The sequence below is a fragment of the Babylonia areolata genome, chromosome 29 (genome assembly GCF_041734735.1).
Source record: "Babylonia areolata isolate BAREFJ2019XMU chromosome 29, ASM4173473v1, whole genome shotgun sequence".
Classification (NCBI taxonomy): domain Eukaryota; kingdom Metazoa; phylum Mollusca; class Gastropoda; order Neogastropoda; family Buccinidae; genus Babylonia; species Babylonia areolata.
Window position 1 is genome coordinate 24085119 of NC_134904.1, and position 27286 is coordinate 24112404.

General features: G+C 42.4%; 1 protein-coding gene across 1 annotated transcript in view; it reads left to right on the forward strand.

The window, feature by feature from the left end:
- The first annotated feature begins 1387 nt into the window (after positions 1–1387).
- Positions 1388–27286, forward strand: part of LOC143274692 (palmitoyltransferase ZDHHC5-B-like) — a 54493-nt gene continuing 28594 nt past the window's right edge. Inside the window, exons 1-6 of the mRNA XM_076578581.1 lie at positions 1388–1541; positions 10421–10542; positions 11600–11757; positions 19065–19237; positions 24407–24509; positions 26140–26231. Coding sequence (XP_076434696.1) covers positions 1450–1541; positions 10421–10542; positions 11600–11757; positions 19065–19237; positions 24407–24509; positions 26140–26231 — 740 coding nt within the window. The 5' untranslated portion in view covers positions 1388–1449. The remainder of the gene's footprint in view (positions 1542–10420; positions 10543–11599; positions 11758–19064; positions 19238–24406; positions 24510–26139; positions 26232–27286) is intronic.

Consider the following 27286-nt stretch of genomic DNA (forward strand, 5'->3'; position numbering starts at 1 on the left):
AAATATATATATATATTTTTTTTTATACACCGTCAGTGTGCCGGTGTCACGGTGTGTGTGTGTGTGCGTGAGTGTCAATGTGTGTCAGTGTGTGTTTGGTTTCAAACACTGACGGGTCAAAACGCTAAAAACCAGTGATCCATTTATGCCAACTGAACTACATCTGCTAGGCACTGAAAAATAAAGAGAGACAGTAGATGCCTGACAAAGTACGCATGCACTGACCGGCCAAACTTACGCACTACTCAGGCCTAGGATGCCCTACCAAATAAGTGCTTCAGCAACGCCATGCAATAACTAGTGACTAACACAGATATATAAAACTAAAAATCAGTGACATAGAAGGCAAGTAGGCTAATTGATAAATGATAAAAACAGCCTGGGCAACTGAACGTTCTTCAGCGCAGTAGTCTTGATCAGTTTTTGGGTTGTTGGTGGCGGCATGATGAAAACTGAAATGTCTTTGTCAGGAACGCTACAGACCACGACCCAGCCTGCAGCTGACAACCAAACGACGCATATTTGGGTACGAGACTCTTTTACGCGCAAGGTTATCCGGCAATAGAAACACGCAATGATTGAATCGAAGCTGAGACTGATCAAACCAAATGAATCATTATAATGAAAAGTCAATTGATCAGGTTTTGAGCATTGCTCAGTGATCTGTGCACGTGGGTGACTGGACCAAAACCTAGCTTTTACTGGGGCCCACAATACACACCCTCAAGGATATGTACTACACTATTACACACTGAGGTGCACATGCTCGAACACACACACACACACACACACACGATCGCACACGCAGAGCCATGCATGATACATTTTGTCATTGGTTGTAAGTGATGTTCATTAATGGAACTAACTGCATGTGCGATAAGCGCTCTCATTTATTCTGGATACTGTTAATCACCGTGCATTTAATCATGTCAACTTTCGTGAGTGCCATTTTGGATTAATTCGCGAAAATCAATAGCACAACGGATTATAAAGTATATGCTTGTGTCACAGCGTTATATAGACAGAATCCGGACCAACCACACCCCCTTCCTCCGTTGCTTCTTTGAGCATCGAGGTGCATCAGGAAGTGTACCGGCATTTTGCCTACATGCGCGCGCACACAAATTTTGTTTCCATATCCATACGCACTATTTTGCTAGTTTGTGAATTAAAAAAAAAAAAAAAAGAGAGAGAGAGAGAGAAAGACAAATTTAAAGCATACATGTTTGTGATTTTGTTTTACATTTCAATAATTTTGACAGCAGTTTATCACAATATGAACTCGATTTGAAATGTAAACCAGTTAATAATGAATATTTTCATTCGCGGATGCAGATGTGTACCTGTACGACGTAAGCCGGTTGAAGACAAATGATGCCATCTTCAATGTGTTTCCATGGTACAGAGGCTGATTGAAATGTGTTCATTTCTGCGGAACTGAGATTTGCGATGGCTCGGTGCGAATGTTCAACGAAGATAATTCCAGCTACACTAGCCTGGTCACTTGTCATAGGATGTACAGGGCTGTATTTTGCATTTGTGTGAGTATATTTGTGACTTGTAAGTCCAAAATCAACATGATGTGGGTCATCATTTTCTTACAGAATCAATCAGTTGTCACTTTTAGTTTTACCAAATGAATATTGGTATTGTTTGTGTTGCTTTCGTTTGTGAATTGATCGTTTCAGCGAGGCAACGTCAAAGCCAGGATCTCTGGGAGCCCATTATTCTCTGATGAATGAAAAATATGATTTATGCGGCTTCGTTTGATCACCCAGAATGAGAATCGAAATGAGACTAGATAAAACATGCATTTGATTCACTTAATCTCAGTTCACATTTCAGTTGCCAGTATCTGGTACGATCAAAATTAATTAGATACTTTATCTGATCTGAAAGGGTTCAGCACTTTAAGAGTGGGGAAAGTTTTGCTTAATTATCATAATTGTGCTCTCTTTTAGCCTCAAGTTTTTGTGCACACAGGTATGTATTTGCCAGTTATGAATGGATCACATCTGAAATGGATTAGCATGTAATGTGAAATTGATTTCTGTTAGAAGCATGCATATTTGTGCATGCACTGGCACAACACACACGCACACATACATCCTACACACACAAACACACACACACATACACACACACACACACACACACACACACACACACTGAAACCACAGCTTTCATGCTTAAGAAAGGTACCATTGATCAGTGGCTCACTTGACTATTGATAAGTAATTCTGTGGATGAATTCTGAGAATTAAAAAAAAAACCCAAATCCCCCCCAAAAAGTTATGGGTTATGGGTTATTGCTGTTTCATTTAAAACACCCATTAATCCACTTCTTAACTAATTGCTGGTGTTGGTAGTGTGCAGGAGTGTGTGTTCGTATACATGTGAGTGTGTACATTAAGAAAAACTTGTCAGTGTATATATATAATAATTATATACATGTATATTGCATGTGTATGATTCATTATTTGTGTGTGTTTGTGAATGTGTGTGTGTGTGTGTGTGCTCGATCATTAAATCATCAAAGTGGAATTATAGATTTTCAGAAAAAAGGGGTCTTGGGGGGGAAAAAAAGTCAGGCCAGACTTGATGAATCTGTTTCAACACTCTTGCTTTTTCTTTTCTTCCTGATGCGTTTGCGGGCCATTTCTACCTGATGTGTTTGTGGGCCATTTCTACCTGATGTGTTTGTGGGCTGCAGCTGCCACATTCACTTTAATATTCAAGTAGACTTTAATCTGTATCAGTGTATGAATAATTTTACCCAGCTGTACAAGCAGCCATACTAAGTTGTTTTTCGAGGAAGTACAGTGATACTGGATATGTTCAGTTTTTCAAGGAAACTTTAGATACTGAACATGTTCAAGTTTCCATAACTGGCACAAGTCATAGCCCGGCAAACACTGACACAGATTACAGGATCTTAACATGTGAATTTGATCTTTCTCATATAATGTGGAACTAGATTTATAAGAAATAAACACACACACACACACACACACACACACACACACTGTCACGCGCTATAAGAGAGCGTCACACCCTCCCCCACCTTAACTAACCTAAGTACCCCGCATCTCCACTATTTGTCACGCGCTATAAGAGAGCGGACTAGAAACCCCCACCCAACCCAGCACTAACGCCCTGACAACACAAACACAGACTAAAATAATTCAGGGTTTACATACATTTATTCAGTCACACACAGAACTTGCCAAATAAAACTAACCACAATCCCAGCCACAACAACTGATACACTTAAACGACAACAGAATGGATAAATAACCCACACAAAAAAAACAGAGCTGGAAGACACGTCCTTCCAGCGAAAAAAAAAAAACAGTCTGAAGAATGTTGTGCATCAGGACAGTTGATAAAGAAAACCTGAAACACTCTGCACAACACCAGATGATAAAAAAACAAAAAAAACAAACGATGACGTGGACAACGAAGACTGAAGAAAACGAAGCTGTTGCACAAACAACAACAGTGATGAGAAGAGGGCAAGAAGAGCAGTCAGCAGCAGCTGGAACGACAACGCTGCCCGGCCAACACAGGCTGAAGGACAGATGGCACAGGAAGTGGAATGCTGCAAACTGCCATCCGGGTACCACTACCCTGATGCTGGAAATAAAATTTAAAAAAAACAAAGACGAGACACGTCCAGCAAGGCACTCCCTCTGAGCTGGAGCACACAGAACATAGAAGCATGGCCACCAGGAGGAAAAGTGATCCTCACATGAAGGTGCCAACCAACTGGGCAAAAAGCCCCGAACCAAGAAGGCCGTGGGCGCAAAGCCTAGAGAAGTGCCACTGACAGAACAGAGAGCCTTTAAACTCTGCTCAGCAGTGACACAAACACACAAACGAGACTCCCCGATTGCACGTAAAAAACGCACAACTGGGAGCTAACACACACTAAACTAATGCTCGAATGGGAAAGGGTAAATGGGGAAGGTAATACACAAAACAGTCCACACGAGATTGTCATGAGTTGTGACAATACCCCCCACATAAGTTCAAATTTTAAATTTGGAACAAACAAAACAGTCACAATGAATGACAAGACATTTGGCACAACAGACATCCCACTTCCATGTTGCAAAAGTCCATACAGGGACAAAAGGCATTGCAGTGCTGAACTGTTGCTAATCCTACAGTAAAGTTAAAGCTTTTATGTTTTAAGATAATGCTGATGGTTAAGAACAAAAGAAAATTAAGTTCATGTAATCCCATTTCAATAGAAAGAACTAAATTTAGTCAGCAATATCCACATTTAATAGTTGAAATAAAAAATACATGTTGAAAATGAAACATCTGTTGAAAACAAAATGATACATGTTGAAAATAAAGTTAATATCTATTGACAGTCAGAAAGGTAGGTAAAGGGTGACTCCCAAAGACAAACACAAGACAGAACTGAACCAAAAGAACGCCTCTGGTACTGCGACCAGAACCCATACTTTAGGGTAAAATGGCAAACACAGAAACACGGATAACACAGAATTTGGCCACCCGGAGGAAAAACAATCCTCACATCAGGGTGCCATCCAATTGGGCAAAAAGCCCCAAACCCCCGAACGGCACATGACAGTACCGAACAAAAACGCCTCTGGTCCTACAACCAGAACCCAACACAGGGTAAATGGCAACACAGAAAAATGACATGCACAAAGGAGTACTCAAAACTGGCATGAGCGATATCCCACAAAAATTAACATGACTCACAAACCAAACCAAGGGAGATTACCATACCACTTTCCTGTCAATGAAAGCATTATTCAAAATCAGTTTGGCTGTCTGACAATGACTGAAAAACAACAACAGTTGTATGACAGATTTAAAGAAGCTCACCACTGGTCTGGGTGACATAACCAAAACAAAAGAAAGATGAATATCTAAGTTCAATCGGCAATTGGTTACAAAAAAATATTTTAACATTTATCCACTAACAGGCAGTAACATCAGTGTACTTTGAATAAAGTTCAAAAGGAACTCAACCACTACTCAGTAAAACTTCATCTTAAAAAAAATAATGAAAAACAAACAAGACGTCACACCCTCCCCCACCTTAACTAACCTAAGTACCCCGCATCTCCACCATTTGTCACGCGCTATAAGAGAGCGGACTAGAAACCCCTACCCAACCCAGCACTAACACCCTGACAACACAAACACAGCCTAAAATAATTCAGGGTTTACATACATTTATTCAGTCACACACAGAACTTGCCAAATAAAACTAACCACAATCCCAGCCACAACAACTGATACACTTAAACGACAACAGAATGGATAAATAACCCACAAAAAAAAAAAAAAAAACAGAGCTGGAAGACACGTCCTTCCAGCGAAAAAAAACAGTCTGAAGAATGTTGTGCACTCAGGACAGTTGATAAAGAAAACCTGAAACACTCTGCACAACACCAGATGATAAAATAAACAAACGATGACGTGGACAACGAAGACTGAAGAAAACGAAGCTGTTGCACAAACGACAACAGTGATGAGAAGAGGGCAAGAAGAGCAGTCAGCAGCAGCTGGAGCGACAACGCTGCCCGGCCAACACAGGCTGAAGGACAGATGGCACAGGAAGTGGAATGCTGCAAACTGCCAACTGGGTACCACTACCCTGACGCTGGAAATAAAAAAAACAAAGAGGAGACACGTCCAGCAGGGCACTCCCTCTGAGCTGGAGCACACAGAACATAGAAGCATGGCCACCAGGAAGAAAAGTGATCCTCATATGAAGGTGCCAACCAACTGGGCAAAAAGCCCCGAACCAAACAGGCACGACCTTCCTCCAAGAAGGCCGTGGGCGCAAAGCCTAGAGAAGTGCCACTGACAGAACAGAGAGCCTTTAAACTCTGCTCAGCAGTGACACAAACACACAAGCGAGACTCCCCGATTGCACGTAAAAAACACACAACCGGGAGCTAACACACACTAAACGAATGCTCGAATGGGAAAGGGTAAATGGGGAAGGTAATACACAAAACAGTCCACACGAGATTGTCATGAGTTGTGACACACACACACACACACACATACACTCGAGAGAAATTGAGACAACTTATAGTCTTTACATTTACTTATTTTGACCAGGGAGATCTGAAAGATCTCGATTAATCTGTCTGGTGGTTATAATGGGATCAAATCCATGACCTTCAGTTTCAAAATCGAAGTCTATGGATTTAACCATGTAGCTACTGCAGCAGTGGAACAGTAACACCTAAGTCATTTTGATTGTCCTTTTCATTGTAAATAATAATGTAATAAATAATACAGACTGATGCTTGTACATAGACAGAGTATTTACAATAACACTAACAGTTAGAATATAAATATATATACTTACATGATACAAAATGTAAGCAGACTGAACAATGAACAAGATATAAAAAAACAACATCAGTCATCAGTGTGCATTGTAGTTTGTACCCCCTGTCATTTCATTTTCATAGGTCATTTTCATCAAGGGCCCATGACCATTTAAAATGAACCCTGTCCATAATCAGGTATAATGTGTGGAAAATGTGCACATTTATCAATATCATCACTTAAACAAGTATGCATGATGCCTTTTTGATGGTAGTACTAGTAGTGTAATACATAAGTTTATTTTAAACATTTATTATGGTCTTGAACAAATAATTTTATTGGAACAAATAATTTTAGTTAATAGATATAATCATAATGCTTGCTTACATTATACAAAATTACAATCATATAAATTATATATATATATATATATATATATATACATACAAGTTTTGTTGATAATGATAATGGACATTTATATAACATGTCTCCGTAGAAATACTGCTCAATAATGTGCTTTACATTTTGTTCCCAGCTCCCCGCTTCCCCCATCAATACCCCCACCCCAACCCCCACAAACACGCACACAGAAGTGTTCCAGAACACACACACACACACACACATGCACACACACACATGCACATGCACACACACACAGAAGCACAAGCTAGAAATAGAATACACTCATGCACCTGAACATTGGAAACCACCCATCCACTAATGACGCCCTCCAGAAAATGCATCCCTGCAACACGCAATCAAGCACGCACAAACACACGAATGCACGGATACTCGCTAGCGCCCCACCACACACCCATGGCAAACAGCTTCTCCACAATAAAGCATGCATTTAAAACCAGATCGTACCAAGACCAGCTCTGAAAAATTACGATTGTTGGAAAAGTTGTGTTTTCAGAGCAAGCATAAAAGATTTCATTGAGACAGAATATTGCATTTTTTCTGGCAGTTTGTTCCACAATGATGGGGCCTGTAAAGAGAAAGATCTCTGTACCTGTTGCTTCTTCTTTTCAACAGATTTTTAACAGCCTGGTATCAGAGGCAGAATGAATGTGACGAGTTGGAATGTACACTTCGTGGAGGTCAGAGAGGTAGCGAGGACCAGAGCTTGAGAGGGCAGAAAACTACAGGGCAGAAAGCTTGTATGCAGTTCTCTTTGAAGAGAGTGGAAGAGGGGAGTAACATACATACAATGTTCAAATTTGAAGGATCTGAAAATAAGTCAAGCAGCATTGTTCTGAACTCCTTGACGTTTATCAAGTGAAGTGTTTGGAATGCTGACAAGAACAGAGTTGCAGTAATCAATGCTTGACAAAACAAAAGCACAGACTAATGTTTCTGTTTCTTTCACAGACAGGAAGTGGGGAATAGAACTAATTCTTCGCAACTCAAGATAAGCTGATTTGCAAATGTTTGAAATGTGCTGCTGTAATGACATACTGTGGTCAAGACTGACGCAGAGGCTCACTGATTGGGAGACTGGAATAACAGTGTTGTTTACCAGAAGAGAATGAGGGAGAGACGGGTGGTTCATAAATTTCTTGGGGCAAGCAAGCAACAGTTCAGTTTTTTCATTATTTAGCTGTAGTTTGTTAATCACAGTAAAGAAAGTACTTCAAGTTCAGATTTCTGTATGATTCTGGATTTCAGACCTCGATTCTAATGAATATTAAATGATACTGAAGAGGTAAATTGCATTTTGTTCAAGTTTAATTAATTATCATGCATTATTGGGGAGAAAACGTCATAGACTGAGCTGGTTTGATCCAAATGGGCATTGCACACATGCTTCACACACACACACACACACACACACACACACGGTCTCACACACACACATGTACAATATAAATGACATAAATAAGTCATGTGTGCAATTGCACCTTACAGTTACACATGCAAAACATGCATTAATAGTAAATAATACTGATAAATGCGCACAGAATCATGAGAATGTTTACAGACAGTTAAGAAAATAATGGGGGGGGGGGGGTTCTTGATGATTAACGCATCTTAATTCTTATTCAAGTTATTGCATGTAATGATGTATTAACTATTCTTCAATGATTTATACTGGAATAACCGCACTAACACACACACACACACACACACACAGTGCAGGAATTTTTGCTTTTGCTTTTAATAAATAAAATGAGTTGAACATGGATTTTTTTTTTCATACATGTATGCTTTTGCAGTGTATCTCTCATTCCCTCATTTTGTGTCTTTAATGCAAGTTATCCATGTGAATCTTTGCTTCTTTTATTTGACTCACTTGTGTAAACAAAGTGAGTATATTTTAACCCGGTGTTTGGTTGTCTGTCTGTGTGTGTGTGTGTATGTGTGTGTGTGTCTATGTGTCCGTGGTAAACTTTAACATTGCCATTTTCTCTGCAAATACCTTGTCAGTTGACACCAAATTTGGCATAAAAATAGGAAAAATTCAGTTCTTTCCAGTCATCTTGTTTAAAACAATATTGCACCTCTGGGATGGGCACAAAGAAATAAAAAAGAAGCCAGATTATATGCAAAATAAATTTACTGTTATATATATATATATATATATTTTTTTTTTTAATTCTCTAAACTTGGCACTTTGATCTGATATTCTGACACAGCAACAAGAGCAGTAATTTTTTTTTTATCATTTTTTGTTCAAACAGGCACTTCTTTTGCTAAGCATGGAAGATATATTTCTGGTGCATGTCTTTGGTGCAGATAGTAAAAAAGATAAATTAATCTGTAATTAATGCTAGGGAGGTTAATTTCCTTTAAACTGATCTTTCTCATCTTAAACATTACATTTTGAAATTATACTCAATACAAAAAAAGCTTGTGTGTTTTACTCGTGTATAGGGCTTACACTATGTTCATTCGCCCAAGTGGTCTTTTTCGGAAAAATACTAAAATCAGTACTACGAGTGGACTTTATAGATCTGTTGGCTGAGCCCTGAAGGTCATGGGCAAAAATCAGTTGTGTACGCATATTTATACATATTCAAAGCGCGTGCTCATAATCCTCGCGAACGTGAAGGACACCATTTTGTTTCAAGTTGTTGACCTGCCCATTCAGTTCTATATTCAATCGACAATACATGATAACATGTGATGGAAAGTTGGAGAAGGAGACCGTTAAATATTTATTCAGTGAAAGATTTGTGAACGCCTCATCACTTACTGGATTATGCCCCAAACTGCCATAAAGATATCAGCAAAATCAGTCGGAATTCACCGTTAAAAATAATAAACCATGAGAGTTAATACCCTTGATGAAACGAAAAAATTTCCAGACTTGACTTTTCTCAAAATGAAGTCCTTTTCACTTCATACAACTTTTAGAAGTACTTGTATTTGGCTCTACATGTTATTAGTTTAACAAAATACTCAATTTTCATATCAACTTTAAAACTATTAAACTAGAATGAACATAAAAGAGAAATTGAATCGACCATGTTGTACATTCCCTGCGGATGTAACTATAAACGTGTACATCTATCAAGATCCAGAGAAAACGGCTAAATGTTGCAGTGTGATTGTGGGGACAGCCACATCTCTTTTACTGTGGACTTAAAAAGAATTTTTAATTGCCCTTAAAGATTTTTTGAATGCCCAAGATACACCAGAATAATATGATTTAAACAGTGCTCTCACTGCGAATACCACAATCAATTTATCGCCCTTAAAAAAGCATGTTTAAAATTAAATGTTAAATTTTTGAACCTCAGTTAAGGAGCCATGATAGTATATTGGGTAAGACAGTTTCTTCTCACCTGAACACGCAGGGTTCGAATCTGCCTTCAGGACTTTTTTTTTTTTTTTTTTTTTTTTTTTTTTTTTTTTAAACCCGAAGCTTTATAATAACAAATACAGAACACATGATTAGATTTTTTTTTTTTTAAGTGTATCACAAGTGAGTCTTGTTAAGGCCTTGCCTCTCTTGTTTTAGTTTTTATTATGATTACAGATTTTCAGTTAATTTGCCATTATTACTGTATTGTTATTGTGAATGTAACTGATTATTTGTGAGGTGAGAGTGAATTGAATCCAACTTTTTTTTTTCTTTTTTCAGATGTCGGTACTTGTTGGAGACTTACACCTATGGCATTCCAATTTACTCAGGACTGTTGACAGTTTTTGTCCTTCTCAACCTGTCGCTGACCACATTTATGGATCCTGGTGTCTATCCGAAAGGTAGAAAGGTCAACCAGACATCGTCTGATTTTATTTGACTTTTATGATTTTAGCATTTGACATGACTTTGCTCTGGATTTTCTGGATTTTACACACATCTACAAAGGTAGTCTCAGGCAAAAGTAAGGGACCAAAAGCAGAAGTCATGGGCCAGACCAACTGTACACGTGGACTGATTGAACATCAAGACAAATGTATGCCAGGTGGGCACACACAGATGTAGAGGCACATGCCATTAGCAGTGTGCATATTATTATTCTTAGGGAAATTGTGTAGCCGGCTTTCATGGTGGTCTATTCATTGCTGGCAGTGCGAGAAGTAGGTCATGTGACAACATGCGCAGCCCACCGCCATAACAGGCTTCTCTGGGTGTGCACTTTTGTTCAGACATTTTTTCAGCAGAGTTTATAAATGGATCAGTTCAAATACATAGTGGCAGACATATGACAAGAAACACGTTGAAAGTAAACATTGAAGACTAAATCAAATAATAGGTGTAATTATAAAACTATATATCTTGTAAATTTGCAAAAATAGTCACCGAAAATGTTCAAAATCCTTCCAGCAGAACAGCAATTTCCACAACAAAATTTAAGCTTTGGTGACTTGGACAAAAAGGAAAAGGAGTTGTGCATGCTAAGAATAGCCAAGGAATCCGGATGAAAATCTGACGAAAGTGGGTCTGCACAACCTCCCTATTGTCTACACATATACTCATGATGCTGTCATCATCGACTGTCAAACCCAAGTAAGACATCACTTTTACTGAAGAGGTGACTTCAAGCTAAGCCTTAAGGTCACTGTAGTCTTCTGTGAACATAGATACTCACTGACATACACACTGTGCCACTATACACACATAGGCACATACAGACACGCATATATTTGCATTGAGCTTTTCATGAAATTAATGCGGGACATGTGCCTAAATTCTATTTATTTCAATTATTATTTGTTTCTGCAGTTATGTTTGCATCTAAAGATACTTTACTGAATTTAGCAGTCACCAATTACAAATATTTATAATCATGACATGTGCTTGTTTTTTCCTGCCCAGCCCGAGAAGATGAGCAAGTGAACGATGATTTCCGAGCGCCCCTGTACAAGAATGTGGAAATCAAGGGTGTGGTGGTTCGCATGAAGTGGTGCACGACCTGCCAGTTTTATCGGCCTCCTCGCTGCTCTCACTGCAGCGTCTGCAATAACTGCATAGAGGTCAGTCAGCCTGAGTCAGTGAGTGTCTGCTAACCAGATATGAAATAAAAGCCTGACACAGGAGTACAAGGAAACTCCATGACATTAATTTGCACAAGAAGTACTCATGAACAGTACATGTGATACAGGATCAGTGTTAGCACCATTGTATGTTTTCCTTAAAATTATGGATAGATGTGACCAGTGTGAATTTGAGTATTGACTGTGTGAGTATATGTGTGTGTGCCAGGTGTGTGTGCCACTGTGTGTGTGTGTAGTATACATGTGTGTCAATGTGTGTGTCACTGCACACTTTGTGTGTATTTACATGGGTCAGGGTACAGTTCTTTGTCCTGTTGCTACTGAGTGCTTGAGCCATGAAACAATAAATTGCTTTGGGGAGGGATGAGAGGAAAGATTATATTTGGTGTCATATACTGTACCATGTCAAACTGATGCAAACTAGGCCTATTGGTTTGCTCTGCTTGGCCAAATTTCGCGCGGCTAACAGTGAAAAGACGGGCCCACCCGCTCTCAGCCAATCAAACGCATCTAAAAACTATAAGCGCTTAATCATTCCTTTGGCCAAGGCTCTCCACGCCATCTTGTCAGGTTTACGCTTTGTCTCGTCTTACGCTTTTTTCGGCTGTTCAGCGTATCCTTTTGGCCTTATTTTGTTGCATGCGGCTTGTGTTTATTGTATTCTTACATTCTGTGTACTCGATTCGACTCGGCACCCTCGATTCGTTTGATTTTTTCTGCCTCTAAGTCGATCCTGTCTTTCCTTTCTCTGTTGGGGGTCGGATTTTCGCTGGGTGCCTAAGCGCGGGTTCCATGCCTCGTGTGCCATACCACGAAGGCAGGGGATCATGATGCTGGGATTGAGACTCGGTAAGAGACTCTCCCAGGCCCGGAGCTCATGATTCCTCCCGATACGGACCGCGGCGATGCGTCGTTAGACGCTGATCGCGGAGGCGACTTTCGTACCAGTAAAACGGTCATGAAGGGGACCGGGGGGAAAGAGGTACGAGCGTCGCCTCCCGAGGTGTCCCAGCGCGAGGCAGGGAGAAGGGTGAATGGCAAGTCATCTCCGTGCTGTGGGGACTCGCAGCTAGGCGCGGACTCCCAAGGGGAGGCCGCGCCCGGCCATTACCCGGGTCCCCACTCGGAGACGGCCCTCACGTGCCCCATTGTTGTTCCCCCTCCTCCCTCCTCTGTCGACCCCCCTCCCCCACCTCCTTTTGGGGGGGGAGAAAAATTTGGTTCCGGGGGGGGATCTCTACTTTGCCCACCCCGGGCCAAGCCACCCCAGTCTCCCCACGGGAGGGGATTCGGGGCGCGTGGCAACCTGCTCTGCAGGTCTTCCCGCTATCCGGCCGGTCTCCCCTGCTGGGGGAGGCCCGTGCGTGTCAGGCGGTTCCGGGCAGTCAGCCCGCTCGTCTTCGGGCGGGACTGACACCCAAGTCGGACCTGACCTCCCTCCGACTTGGCCAGGTTGTTCCCTTCATGGAGGTCAACGCACCAGTGACCCTTGGGGTTCGGGTCACAGTATGGCTGGTGCCCACGGGTAGTTACCCCCATTCTACCCGTACTGGGGCGCACCTAGGGTGCACACTGGGTTGCCGGGAGCACAAAGGGCCAGCCCCTTGTCCGCTCCCCACCAGACCCAACCCAGCACATCTCACAGGGTGACACACACAGCCCCGACAAGTGGGATCGACTTCTTGTCGGTCAGGTCGAGCTCCTCGACCAATATTGCCACTCTGTCCACAAATCAGGCCTCTGTCAACCCACAGGCGACCTCCACGGTTACAACGGCCTCCTTGTCAGGACCGACGGCTGCCCAGGGGCCCTACTCGGCCCGGCGGAGCCGGCAGTCCCCACCTGCCCAGCCCTCGGTCCTACAGTGAGATGAGTGGGTGTTTGTCCCCATACAGCACTCGTGGGTCACTCTTGCATCCAGGGACGCCCTCTCTGAAAAGGTATGGCACCCACCATCCCAAGCATGGTTGGACCTACGGTCCACACGCTCCCCACCCGCTTCAGGTGTCAAGGACATAACAGTGGCGGCCATGGTCCCGGCTCGGGATCGTACCAGCTCATCCCGCTGGGCTGACCACAGCTCACAGGACGCCCCAGTGGGTACATCCACTTGGGATGGCACCCAGCAGGGGATGGACTGCGAACAAGAGTGGGAGCCCATGTCTTCGGATGAGGACGAACAAGCAGATGAGCACTCTTCGCCCACATCCCAGGGGGGACAGATTGAGCCCGTGCCTCCCTAGGGACCAGCCTGAACGAAACTCGGACTTTGCCGAGCTCGAACTGACCCTCCCCAATAGGGTCACGTATGCCGAATCAGTCCCTCAGGCTACTTTGTTACCCTTGACCCTCCTTACGCCATGTGACTCTAACTCCAGAACCACAAGGCAACTCAGAGTGCCAGAAATGGTGCAGGTATGGCTTAATAAGTCAGCCCGCACTGTCAGGGGTGCTGCTTCCATCCCTCCTCCAGGAAGGGAGTCCCTCTCTGCCCCGGGCGTCTTTTCCCCGGGAAAGTTTTTTAAAGATTCCTCCAAAGGAGGGGTGTGGTCCTGGTACACACAGGACCACCCTGCCTACAGCGGAGCAGAGCCCTCCGCACAGAACAGGATGTTGGTCTCACAGTGCACCACCTTCCCCACTTCAGCTAACCTATCCTTTAAAACGTTAGCAGAGTGGGACAAATTGGCCCGCCGCTGCCCCCTCGAGGTTTCCACGGTGTACACCTTCGACACGTTCCTTCACAGGGCCAATGAGCTGTGGGAACAGTGTCCGGTTACTCAGGACAAGGGGTCTCCTTCCTCTGTCCCGCCGGGCCTCTTCACCGACCAGAGGTTACACGCTTTTGGCAATAGGGTAGCATCTGGTCTCACGGCAGCTGCAGACACAGCTACCAGCCTTCACTTCAATACTGTGCTAGCGCGGCGTGATGCCATTTTCAGCCTCTCTAACATTCCTGTGGAGGAGAGGGCTGCCCTGCGGTCCATCCCAGCACAGCAGCACTCCCTCTTCGGCCAGTTCCCGCCCCATTTTGTCAGCCACAGGGCAGAGACAAACAGGGAGGTGGCCTCATATTTGGCCCACACCTCTCATGGGCTCCAGGGTTCTATGCCATTGAAGAGACCGGCCACCAGGGCCCCTCCATATACCACGCCGCCTGTCAAGGCAGCGTGTGCTGAATCAGTGGCAGAGGAATAAACCACCTTAGGTCCGTCCAAGCTGACCGGCCATGCCCAAGGCCAGAAGGCAGCACCCCCAATGACTGGGCCCCGATTCAGCACCGCCAGTCGTTCAGCCCCTCCAAGTAGGAAACTTGTCCCGGCATGCACATCAGTGGTGTGCTCTGGGACTCAACGACGGGATTATGTCGGTGCTAGAGTCGGGGTACATGCTGTCTTGGGTGGAGGACCTCCCCCCTCTAAGATCCACTCCTCCTCCTTAGGTGCCCAGCTCGACGGAGCAGGAGAGCGTCCTAGAAAAAGAGATATCGCACCCACTCCTCATGGGGCTATATCTCAACTCTCGGACCCGGGACCCGGTTTTTACGGCTGGTTGTTGGTGATTCCAAAGGTCTCGGGAGGGTGGAGACCAGTTTTGGACTTGTCCCCCCTCAACAAATTCCTCCCCAAAATCAAATTCAAGATGGACACACAGGCACAGATTCGGGAGACCATCCAACAAGGTGATTGGCCTACCTCTATCGATCTGGAAGATGCTTATTTTCATATACTCATCCATTCGGCATCCCGTCGGTACCTGAGGTTCGTGTGGAGGGACAAGGGGTTCCAGTTCCCGGCCCTCCCATTTGGTCTGTCCCTTGCCCCTTTCCTGTCTACCAAGGTGGTGCGGGAATTGGTGTCCATCGTCCGCTCGGAATCCATTTGTCTCTGTGTGTACCTGGACGACTTGCTTATCCTGGCCCAGTCGCAGGCCCTGTGCCTGAGTCATACGGCCAGACTCCTAGACCTTTGCTCCCAACTGGGCTTCCTCATGGACCAGCAGATATGCGATCTGTCCCCACGTCAGTCCTTCGACTTCTTAGGGATGAGATTCGACACGCGGTCTATGATAGTCTCTCTGGCGCCAGATCACTGGGACCGTCTGGCAGGCCTCCTCAGCCACTGGCGCCACTCCTCCCAAGATACAGCGCAGACACTTTCTTCCCTCTTGGGCATGATGGAGTCCACGGCACCTCTCATTCCCCTGGACAGGGTTCTCAAGCGCCTTCTCCAGAGGGCACTGAGGTTACGCCGGTCCCAGAGCACTCAGCCATGGGATACCCAGATATGTCTGGGCGAGTGGTTCCTCGAGGTGACATCAGAGTGGTTAATCACCCCCCTTCGGACACAGGGGGTGCCCTTAGCCCCACCTACTCTTCAGGTGGCACTCTTCACAGACGCCTCCTCCCTGGGCTGGGGAGCCCACATGGACTCACTCTATGCAGCAGGGACTTGGTCCCCGGAGGAGCGCCTATGCCACATCAATGTTCTGGAACTGGAGGCAGTTCGCAGGACTCTCCTGCACTTCATGGGGGAGGCCACTGGCAAGACCATCCGCTTGTTCACGGACAAGACGACGGTCGCATGTTATGTGAACAAATGGGGGGAGCGCACTCGGCAGACCTCTCCATGCGGACTGAGGCTCTCCTCCGTTGGTGCCACAGCAAGGGCATTGCACTTTCAGCGAGACACTGAGCAGGAAAAACCAACTTCTTGGCAGATGCTCTTAGCAGGTCCAAGAGTGTCATACACACAGAGTGCACCCTGGACAAGGACAGCCTTCAGGGGGTGTGGGAACAGTGGTTTCGGCCGATGGTGGACCTTGTTCAACAAGAGACTTCCCACTTCCGTCTCTTCGTTTGCCGACCCAGAAGCGTGGGCAGTGGATGCTCTCTCTGTAGATTGGAGCAGTCTGATTGCCTCCGCGTTTCCTCCCTTTCCAATTCTGTCCAAGGTGATACGGAAAGACAGATTGGAACACCCGCAGCCGATCCTCATTGCGCCGAAATGGCCAGCCCAGACCTGGTTTCCGGACCTTCAGTCCCTGACACATGTTCCCACCCCTGGAGCTTGAAACCAAATCTCATCTGCTGAGGCAGCCTCGCTCGGGCACTCCGCATTCCAATCCTCAACTGCTCCACCAGCACGCATGGCTGCTGTGCGGTCGGAACTGTCAGCATCACCATTGAAGTCCTCGACCCCTCGGTCAGCCTCTGTGTTGGCTGTGCTGACCCAGGGGTGTGCCTCCTCTGACCTCCTCTCCATAGTCACCAGAGCAAGGAGGCAGGGAACGGAGACTTTGTATGACTTTCGCTGGAAGAAATGGTTGCGGTGGTGTACAGCTCAGGGCATTACCCCTACGAACCTTACGAGCATGCAGCTGGCCAACTTTCTGGCTCTCTGCTCCTCGGTTCATCCTGTCTGCTAGTTCTGTGCGAGGGTACAGGTCTGCCTTCTGTACCACAATGCAAACAGCTAGGTGGTTCCGCCTTTGAAGCGGATTGCCTGCTCAGAGAGGTGGCTAGGGGTGCCCCTCTGAAGGAAGCTAGAGACCCCAGAAGAGTGCCCCTCTGGGACTTGTTCCTGGTGCTGGATTTCATTCGAAAACAGCCCTTCCTACCATTGGGGACTATTCCTTTTGACATCCTCACCCTCAAGACCACTTTCCTTCTGTGGCTGGCCACAGGCAGGCGTAGAAGTGAGCTGCATGGGCTTAGTGGAATGCCACAAGATCTGGCCTTCCACAGAGATGGTTTCATCACTATTCGTTTCCTTCTAGAGTTTCTGGCTAAGAACCAAGACCCTGAGGTTCCTTCCCCCTCTCCGAGGGTCAGACCTTTGTCTGATATTCTTGCCCAAGATGATGAGGATAGGCACCTGTCCTGTTCGGTGTCTCAAATATTATTGGGATAGGTCTCGCCATGGGCGTTCTTCTCAGAGGTGTCTGCTCATCTCCCTCAATGAGAATTACAAGAAAGACATCGCTGCAGGCACCATTTCCCGCCAGGTTTCCCAAGTCATTCGTAGAGCCTACTCTCATGCACACAGGGATATCAGCTGTCTTCATCCCAGAGCACACGAAGTGCGGGCCATAGCTACTTCGGCTGCTTTCCAGCACTCAGTGCCAACGCAGCATGTCTTGGAGGCAGCCTTCTGGCGGTCTGAGAATCCCTTCATCAACTTCTACCTCAGGAATTTCTGTATGACCAGGGCTGACGGTTCCAAGGGGATTTCCTTTGTCGCGGCTAACACTGCCGTCTCAGTTACAAGGGCTCCCCATATGAACCAGTAGGCGTTGCCCTCCTCCATTTGCTTTAAATTCTGCATCAGTTTGACATGGTACAGTATATGACACCAAAAGGAGGAGTTTGTATTATACTCCATGTTTGGTGTTAAATATACTTAGCATGTCAAACTCGAATGCCCGCCCGTCCGTCCCCGCGTCTCCGCCGTGGTTCTCATGGGGCATTTTTGTTCATGGCCACGGAATGATTAAGCGCTTATAGTTTTTAGAGGCGTTTGATTGGCTGAGAGCGGGTGGGCCCGTCTTTTCACTGTTAGCCGCGCGAAATTTGGCCAAGCAGAGCAAACCAATAGGCCTAGTTTGCATCAGTTTGACATGGTAAGTATATTTAACACCAAACATGGAGTATAATACAAACTCCTCCTTTTCCTGACTCTGCGCAACAAAAGAGAGAACCAAGAAAAAAGAATCAAGAAAACCTCAAGGACTTCAGTGAAAATGAAAAGTTACTGAGAAAGAAAATGGCTTGATATGACACAGTCTTATATAATTTCCTTATATTTTATCACTAGGTAATAAGCTGTCCTTCTGTCTCTGTACCATTAACTTTCTAAATAAAATGTTGTCAGTACAAAAGACTTAGACATATGCCTTTTTCTTCAGGATTTTAGGCTGTGTCAAAAGATTTTTGGAGCAATCAGTTTGAAGGAAATTTGTTATCAGAAAAGCAAAGCAAGTATTATCATTTATGATTTTAGATTGTCATGGTTTATTAGTAGACTGAAAACACCATATTTTTTTTTATAATGATAGACTGGTACTTTCAAAAAGACTTGAATTATTATTTTGGTTACATTTGTTTAACAGACTGAAATTACCACACGATCTGAAACTGTCATACTTTTGACAGACTGAAAAGACTGACAGTGTCTATCTGACAGGTTGACAGACTACTGTCGGTTGAACCTTTCAGACTTGTTGTTTTGATGCACGCAGTCCTCTCTGCACTTGCCTGACTGATGGCAGTAGAATTGAACTTTCAGACCTTTGACCACCACTGCCCCTGGCTCAACAACTGTGTGGGGCGGCGCAACTATCGCTACTACTTTCTTACCTTGACCTCGCTGTCAGTTCACATGCTGAATATTTCAGCACAAAGCATCGTCTACATCCTGGATCACCGAGACCATCTGTCTGAACCAGGACCCATTATTGCGTATCCTTTGGGTTCTTTCGTGTTTGATGTCTTGGGTAAATGTGCTCCTTGTATGAGGTCTTTCTGTTACTGTGCTGGATATTGTCCTTTAATTTTATTGTTGTTGCTGTTCCAGCATCTTTATTACTCACATGCCGGTCTTTCCGAGTCCCCCATACACCTCCACACCTGTGTTTTTCTGTTGCAGTCCCAACATCAGCTGTCCACAGGGCACCATCAATGTTAGGTTAGTAGGAGGCCACACACCAGAGGAGACCCTGCACTGCTGCTGAGTCACTTTTGGTGAAGTTCAGTAGTGCCTGGTCTGATTTAACATACTTTAGACACCACCTATTAAACCCCCAACTGATGACAATAATAGCTAAGTCATGAAGCCAGACTGTGTCCCCCTTGCAGTGGAGACAGTCACCACATCCCTTCAATGACAGTTCCCCATGATTATGCCGATACCAAAGACCTTGACAGGACTCACCCCAAGCACGAAAGTGGAGGGGGATGGAAACTGATATCTTGAGAGCAAGGCATCAGCGGCCAGTTTTTGTTGTTGTTGATATAGAGGAGCAGGAGGAAGATGACAATTTTGCTGTGGATGTATATTTTAGGTTTGGGACTACGTGACAAGGCTGTACTCTACGCTTCCTTTCATAATGATATCTCAGCGCTAACTCATCAGTTCGAGGAAAACGTTGTTTCACTAAAATCACCACACTGGCGTCATTCAAGACTCAATATCAGACACTCCCAACATGCAAACTACTGATATTATATACCAAATGAAAGACAGTTGAATACTCTTTCACATGAAATCCATGCTTTTTTGATAACATGAATCAGAGATGAATGGCATCTACTCAAATTAGGCCTTATGAGTAGAAATATTTGTTTTGTTTTTTAATCAAAAAGTTTCAAAGGACAATTGTTTTTTTCTTTTCTTTCTGCAAGGTTCAAAATCAGTCATAGTCATAGACCACAAAATGGTATCAGATACAATTTGTTATTATGTTATTAGATATATGACATTATTAGCACACAGAAAGATAGCACCCATTACCATCAAAAATGTTGATAATCTCCACCCTGACATCATTCAACACACAATATGAGACACTCATAAGCATGCAAACCACCCATGTTGTATATCAAATAAAAGAAAATAGAAGAAGCTTTCACGTGAAATCAGTTTTGTTATAGTTAATCATAAATGGCATCTAATCAAATGGTTCTCACACATTCAAGTATATGGTAAACTGAGTACAAAAAAGCAAAAACAATCAACAAGATGCATTGCCAAAATCTATTCAGGGTATTTCATGCAAACTAAAAAATGATACCAGAAACAGTTCTTGTTTTCTGCTGACAGGTATTTGACATTTCTAGTACTTAGCAACATAGTATTCATTATCAGAATAAACGTTTAAAATTAGCACATTACAATACCAGTAGGCAAACACAGACCACCAATTACAAATTATGCAGATTGGTTCTTACTATTCAACACTTAATAATAAGCAGTCACAGCACTGCTAAAAATGTCTAGATAAGCTGAATCAGAGTAAAGGAAATGTTCTTGAAAAAAAATAAGTACAGTACAGGCCATGTATATTTTGGCAAGCTATAAATTGTGATCCACTGTTCAACCTGATTGACAACCTAGCTTGACAGCCTAGTTGTGTGACAGAAGAAGACAGTTCCTCTCTTTCTGAATGTGTCACAGGCTTCACACTTCACAGAAAATTTTCTTTCTTTTTTTTCCCAGTAGGTAACAGCAGTTACAGTTCCTTCTAACATCACTCCAGACAGAGCGAACAGGACCAGTCAGGACCATGGTGTTGTGCATACATATTAGTATATTCACAAAGTGTGGATACTAATTCCACAGCAAAAAAACATTAAAAAACAAAACAAAAAAAACTTGTGGCTGTGGTGAACGTCCTTGAATCTTCACGTGTCCTGACATCAGGTAAGTGGAATCCAGGCACACTTGAAGGCTGAAATTGATTCACTGGCTGGCTTGGCCCTGGATATGAATTGTCGTACCTCCCTGCTCTGAAATCAGATATAAAACATAATAAGTATAAAATAAGACAGCACTGTATACAAGAGTTTAGTCTAAATACTTCAATTCTGCCCATTCTCAAACCAACCAGCAAGAAACTCTGTAACACAGTTCACGAATGAATGTAAACAAAAGAATTGCATCCATAGCAACACTTGATATCGTCAAAATATAGCCTCGAATTTTAAAAACAATCATTTCAAATGTGTAAAACACTGTAAAAAAATATATATATATACATTGCTGATATGCAAGGAACAAATTCTGGATCCAGAGATCCAGAAGCATGACTTTTGAGTTTGAACAGAGGAGCAACATTTACATAGATTTCGTTTGCCCGACCTACTTTCTGACACATACGTTTCTGGGTTAAAATGGGGTCCGGTCAGATTTCCCCGCTCCGTGTTTCCACTCCCCTCTCAAGCGTCCTCATCAGGGTTCCAGTTGTCAGAATACTCACTATCTGACATCTGGAGTCAGACAAAATCATGGCTGAAGAGAAATTAAGCAAAAGCAAGCACATCATGGAGTCTGGGAAAAAAAAAAAAAATCCAAGGTGGTAGAAGTGCCATGTCCAGCAGTTCAGAGTTTTTCCAATGAATAAATCTAACACAATTTCTACTTTTTTTGTTTATTTCAGTCTTGACAGAACTCAAGTGATACTGAAATATAGTTCTAAATACATGAGACAAGAAAATAGTTAGTCTGAAATAAACTTCGGAATTTTCCATCATACTTTCAAGTTTGAGATTAAGGAAGTGAACTGGTGGGAGTTAAACAGGCTTGAGAGATACGGACACTTGCAGTGTTGGTTAGGAAATCTGAGACCCTAAGATGCATCCTTGACATGCATGATATTCGACTGCATAGTCCCAGTCATCCTATTTGAATCCATAGCACACTTAAATCTGGGTGAAAACTGGCCGCTGGCCAAAAAACCCACCTCTGCAGGGAATCGGAACGCATGTCCTCCCAACCATCAGTCTGTGACACTAACCACTTCACCTTGGCAGCTGGTGTGCAACGTTTAATGATGGGTGCAGTAGCAGAATGGTTAACCAGTTGAGTGGCCATAAGATGTCAGCTGACATCCTACACAAAATGTTGTCATAGTGCCTGTCAGATGTCTACTGACTTCCTGTATCTATTCTGATTTTTGCTTCATCGGCGTTAGGTTCAGTGAACACAAGCAGGTCCTGATAGGTTAGTTTGATGTGTCTTGATTATAAACATACTATTTAAAAACAGGAGTCATGATGGCTGCTGGAAAAAGAGGGCACTAGTCAGTGGGGCAAAGGGGAGGTTACCTACTTCCGGGAGGTTATCGGCCATAGCTACTTTCGTTTTCTTTGCATAGGTGGATAGTAGTTTGCACAGGACAGGAATGTCAGACCTCTGCCGGAGTCTGCACTAGTGGGCCACGGGGTATGCATCATATACAAAAAGGGCATGGGAAACTTTTTTTTTTAGCAAAGACAGTGGGCTCTGTCTATGGATTTACACAACTTAAGTAGGTTGTGCAGGTGATTATGTATGGTAATAACAGTGAGAGAATTATCCATCTTGTCTGATGATTGGTTGAACTTGAAGGTGATGACAATGACAGTGATGAAATTGACAGCAATATTCGACGCTTTGTCCAGTCCATTTGTTCAGTCAGACGTCAGTTTCTGAGCAGCTGACAATGACTGACAGTATGGTTGCAGTACTTTGGCGTGATTTGAGAAGACGGGGTGGAGAGAGAGAGGAATGGTGTAAGATTATAAGTCAAAGACCAGACAGAAGGCGTGGGTTTGGGCATGGTCGTGACAACAGCAAACTTTCCTTCAGAGTATTCCTGTTGTAGGAACTGGACAACAGCCAACAATCCATGATTTTCATGAAATCCAGGGTTGATGGACAATGGAGGGGAATCATGTATTTTTATTTGTTATTGCTTTTTGTCACTTACTAATTGACAAACTCAGTGCGGACACTTGTTGGCTCAGTTGCAATCAGAAGGGAGTAAGTATCATCAAAGAGCTTCCCCCTCTAAAAGGGGGATGATATTTGGTGTAAAAAAAAAGAAATGAAGCGTGACTGCTCGTTTCTGAGAACGTTATTGACTTTTATCTTGACAGAACCCTCTTGTGTCATTGTTGAGACAGTTATTTACTTGCATGTTAACAAGCATTCTAATGCTGTAAATGTATAACCTGTTTAATTTTCTTCTACAGGTATGATCTGACTATGAGCATGTTGTTTTTAGTTGTGTTTTGTTTGTTCTATTTTTGTGTCATTCTTTGGAAGTGGAAATGGACTCTTATAATGCATAAAAATTATTGTCTTGACTTTGAAATGCCTAAATAGTTATCTAGATTGAAAATGATTGGGAGAAAAAAGCCACATTCATTTTCCTTCACAAAAATGTTTACTTTTGTCCTGTATCTCTGTTCTCTTATTCTTTATGTACTGGAATTTTATAAAACTGAAAAAATTATTCCTGAATCCGCAAAATTCCCTGGCAAGGGGAGAGCACTTTTTTTTACATAGTTCTCTGGCAACAAATGGGTTAAAGTATTAAACTTTAAGTGTAAGGGTCCTGGGCTCAATGTATGTGCAGACCTGCTTGTGATTTAATATTCTTTGTATGTATACACATGTAGAAGATCAAACAGGCTTGTTAAAGATCCAGAAATCTATGTCCATGTTTGGTGGATTATGGAAATAAACATATCCAGCATGCACACCCCTGAAAACAGTATGGTTCCCGTATGGTCGAGTAATAAGGGCCATACAAGTAAAAGCCCACGTGCAATTTAACACCAGTGAGGGGGGTTACAGCCCACAAATGCACATAGAAATAAAGGAATTATATTTATTTATCTGTAATTAGATTTCTTATCCATATGCATATGTTCTTAAATGATAATTAGTCATTTACCCATATTTTTATAATGTATACTGACACTTGTTTACTCCTGTAAACAGGAGCAAGTTGTATGAAAAATGAAACAGGCCTTGACAAATTTGTGGGGAAGAAAATTCATTATAATGCAGAAAGTGGAAGTCTTTAAAGCCTATTCATGTTTTGACAGCTATCTGGAAACAAAACAGTCCTTAAGAGATGACAGTATAGTAGTGGTTTGCATAATAGTGCTGACTGCAATACCTGTCTTTGGTTTGACTGGCTTCCACATCATGCTGGTGTCAAGGGGCAGAACCACCAATGAACAGGTCAGTTTATTGCCCTTGTCTGCTCACTTGGTCATTATTTGTTTAAAATGCTCACTGAGGATGAAAAAGGGAAAGCAATTTTGGGGTTGTGTCATAGTCTTTGTCATCTCTTTGTGTTTAAACCTTTCACTTTTGAGCACGGATATATCTGTGTTTTATGGGTAACTGCATTATCAACAGTCCAGCTGATCATGCGATTACATTTATTTCTGTGCAAGTGGCGGCTGCCATGATGCATGTTTAAAGTAATATCTCAGCAAGTTCTGGGTCGATTTTGATGGGGTTTTTTTTGTTTTTTTTGTTTGTTTGTTGTTGTTTTTTCCGTTTTGTAAAGCGAAAAGTTATTGAGCTTGTCGACATGGCTGCCAGGACATGCAATACAGAAGAGGTGGCAAGAATTTTGGTTTAATATCTGCAAGTCAACAATATCAAGTTAAAAAAAACAACAAAAAAACAACGTGATAGAAACCAAAAGTAATCTTGTTGTTAATCAACTAGGGTGATTCTGGTTATTTGTTGATAATTACATGCTACAAAATTCATCGACAGGTTGGGGATATGTTGTTAAACTGAAGTGATTCTGGTTATTCGTTGATGACGGCATGCTACAAAATTCATCAACAGGTTAGGGATGGGGTCATGGAAGTTGTTGTTGAAAAAGCCCAATATATTAGCTTGAAACCTTCAGTTTGGGGTGTTCATTTACTATGAAACCATCTATATGAAACTGAAAGCTGAGTAATCTTCCCCTGATTGGGAGTAATCTCATCCTGTCAACATTGAACATGTAATACTTATATTCTTTATTCATTTTCCTTCAAGAAAACATACTTTTACATACTTTTGAGCAATAATTTTTGTGATTTTTTTTTTTTAGAGGTTGGTGTCTTTTGTGTATTTTTGTGCAAAAATTACATATAGTTCCGGAAGTCAAAGGGCTAACAGGCAAAAGATGAATTAGGTTTGAGTGCCTTTGTGGACAAGTCTAAGTGTGTTGGGTTTTGTGTCAGAGTTGTGTGTGTGGGATAAGAAGGAGCAAATTGATAGTTTGAAAAATGAGCAGAGTTTTTTGGGTTTTTTCCAGCCCAAGGTAAGCAGACTTTTATTTCAAGGTCATATGACAGCGCATGATCTCCTCACTGTGTTTGAATCACATTTAACTGAATTTAAAGGTAGGTTTCTGAGGACTTGCGGCATGCAATAAATGCTGGCTGTGGCAATGATGATAGTGAAAAGAGATATTACAAACTGAGGGTTACATATTCATGTTTATTTCTGGACTTACCATAAGAGCCCCTTTTTTGGTATTCATGTTTATTTCTGGACTTTATCATATGAGCCCCTTTTTTGGTTTGACTTAGTACTGGAATGTACTGTTGTTTATCTTGCTAAGAAAGACATAGATGGAAAAAATTAATCAGGGAGTGCATCTTATCACTCAAAACAACTTACAGCTTGGAAAATGTGATGAGATTAAAGCTTAACGGTAAGTTACATGTGTCTGTGAATATTCTTGATAAGATTAATTAGCCAGCCACTGAGTTACATGTGTCTTTGTGAATATTCACAGGAATATGTGTGTGTGTGACATGTGTGCAGAGACATTGTAACATTTTGATTTGATGTGCAGGTTACTGGCAAATTCAAAGGAGGATTGAACCCTTTTCACAGAGGCTGCTGGAAAAACTGCTGTTATATTTTATGTGGACCACGCTGGCCGCAGTAAGTCTTTTAGCTTGAATTTTCTGTCCGTGTCAACTTAACATATTTTGGCGAACTTGTGTTTACCCACAAGAGTTTTTATAATCCTGTTTCAGTTGTGTATATGTTTGTGTACATGTATGTATTTGTGTGTATATGTGTGTGTATGCTTGTGGAAAACTTTAATGGATTAGATTTCTTTGGAAATAGTTTGTTGACACTAAATTTTGCTTAAAAATTAATTTTTAAAAGTTTTTTACATACATACTAATTACAATGACAGTGCGTTTTTCTAGGAAGGGCACAAAAATTGTGAAGAATCAATAGATATTTTCACAGTAATTTTATTGTTACAGTTTGATTTCTTTTCTACTCCAGCACTTTTATCTTACATATTGACACATTGGTTGAATAGCAGTCATCATGTTATAATTTCTAGTTCAAATAATAATTTCTTCTTCCTAGCACTGCTCAGGCATTCAGTGCAAAGTGATTACATTGCCTCTGTGCAGGCTGAGCATCAACCAAAGAAAACTCTTTGTTTTAGATAACATTCTTTTCAAATCATACATCAGCAGCATCAGTAATAAGAACAAGAAAAAGTAACCATCAATATGCAAATTTTAATAATATAACTGAGAATTACTTTTCATGTAAAAAAGTTTTTTTCTTGTCAAATATGTTTGTGTTTTGCGTCATGATCATTAAGTAGCCACTTTCCCAAGTAGTTTGTTATATAAAGGGGACGTTACAAAAGACTTACTGATTTTCTGTATTAAAGGATAGAAAAGATCTATGCGTAGGCCAGGGGAATAGAGCAGGCCAGTCACAAAAGGGTTTTTCTATTGTTTTATTACAATATTAAGTAAAGAAGAGAAAAAGATCAAGAAGACCGTGCCTGGAAAACACAAACAAGAACATGTCAATAAGTACATGTATTGTCAGATACAAGTGGATAGTAAACACATCTTATATTGCAGTGGAAAGACTGTCACTTGGTTTGGAGTAGGCAACAACATAAAATAATGCATATGTGTGAAGACCAAACACTGACATCAAATGACATTTCTAATATA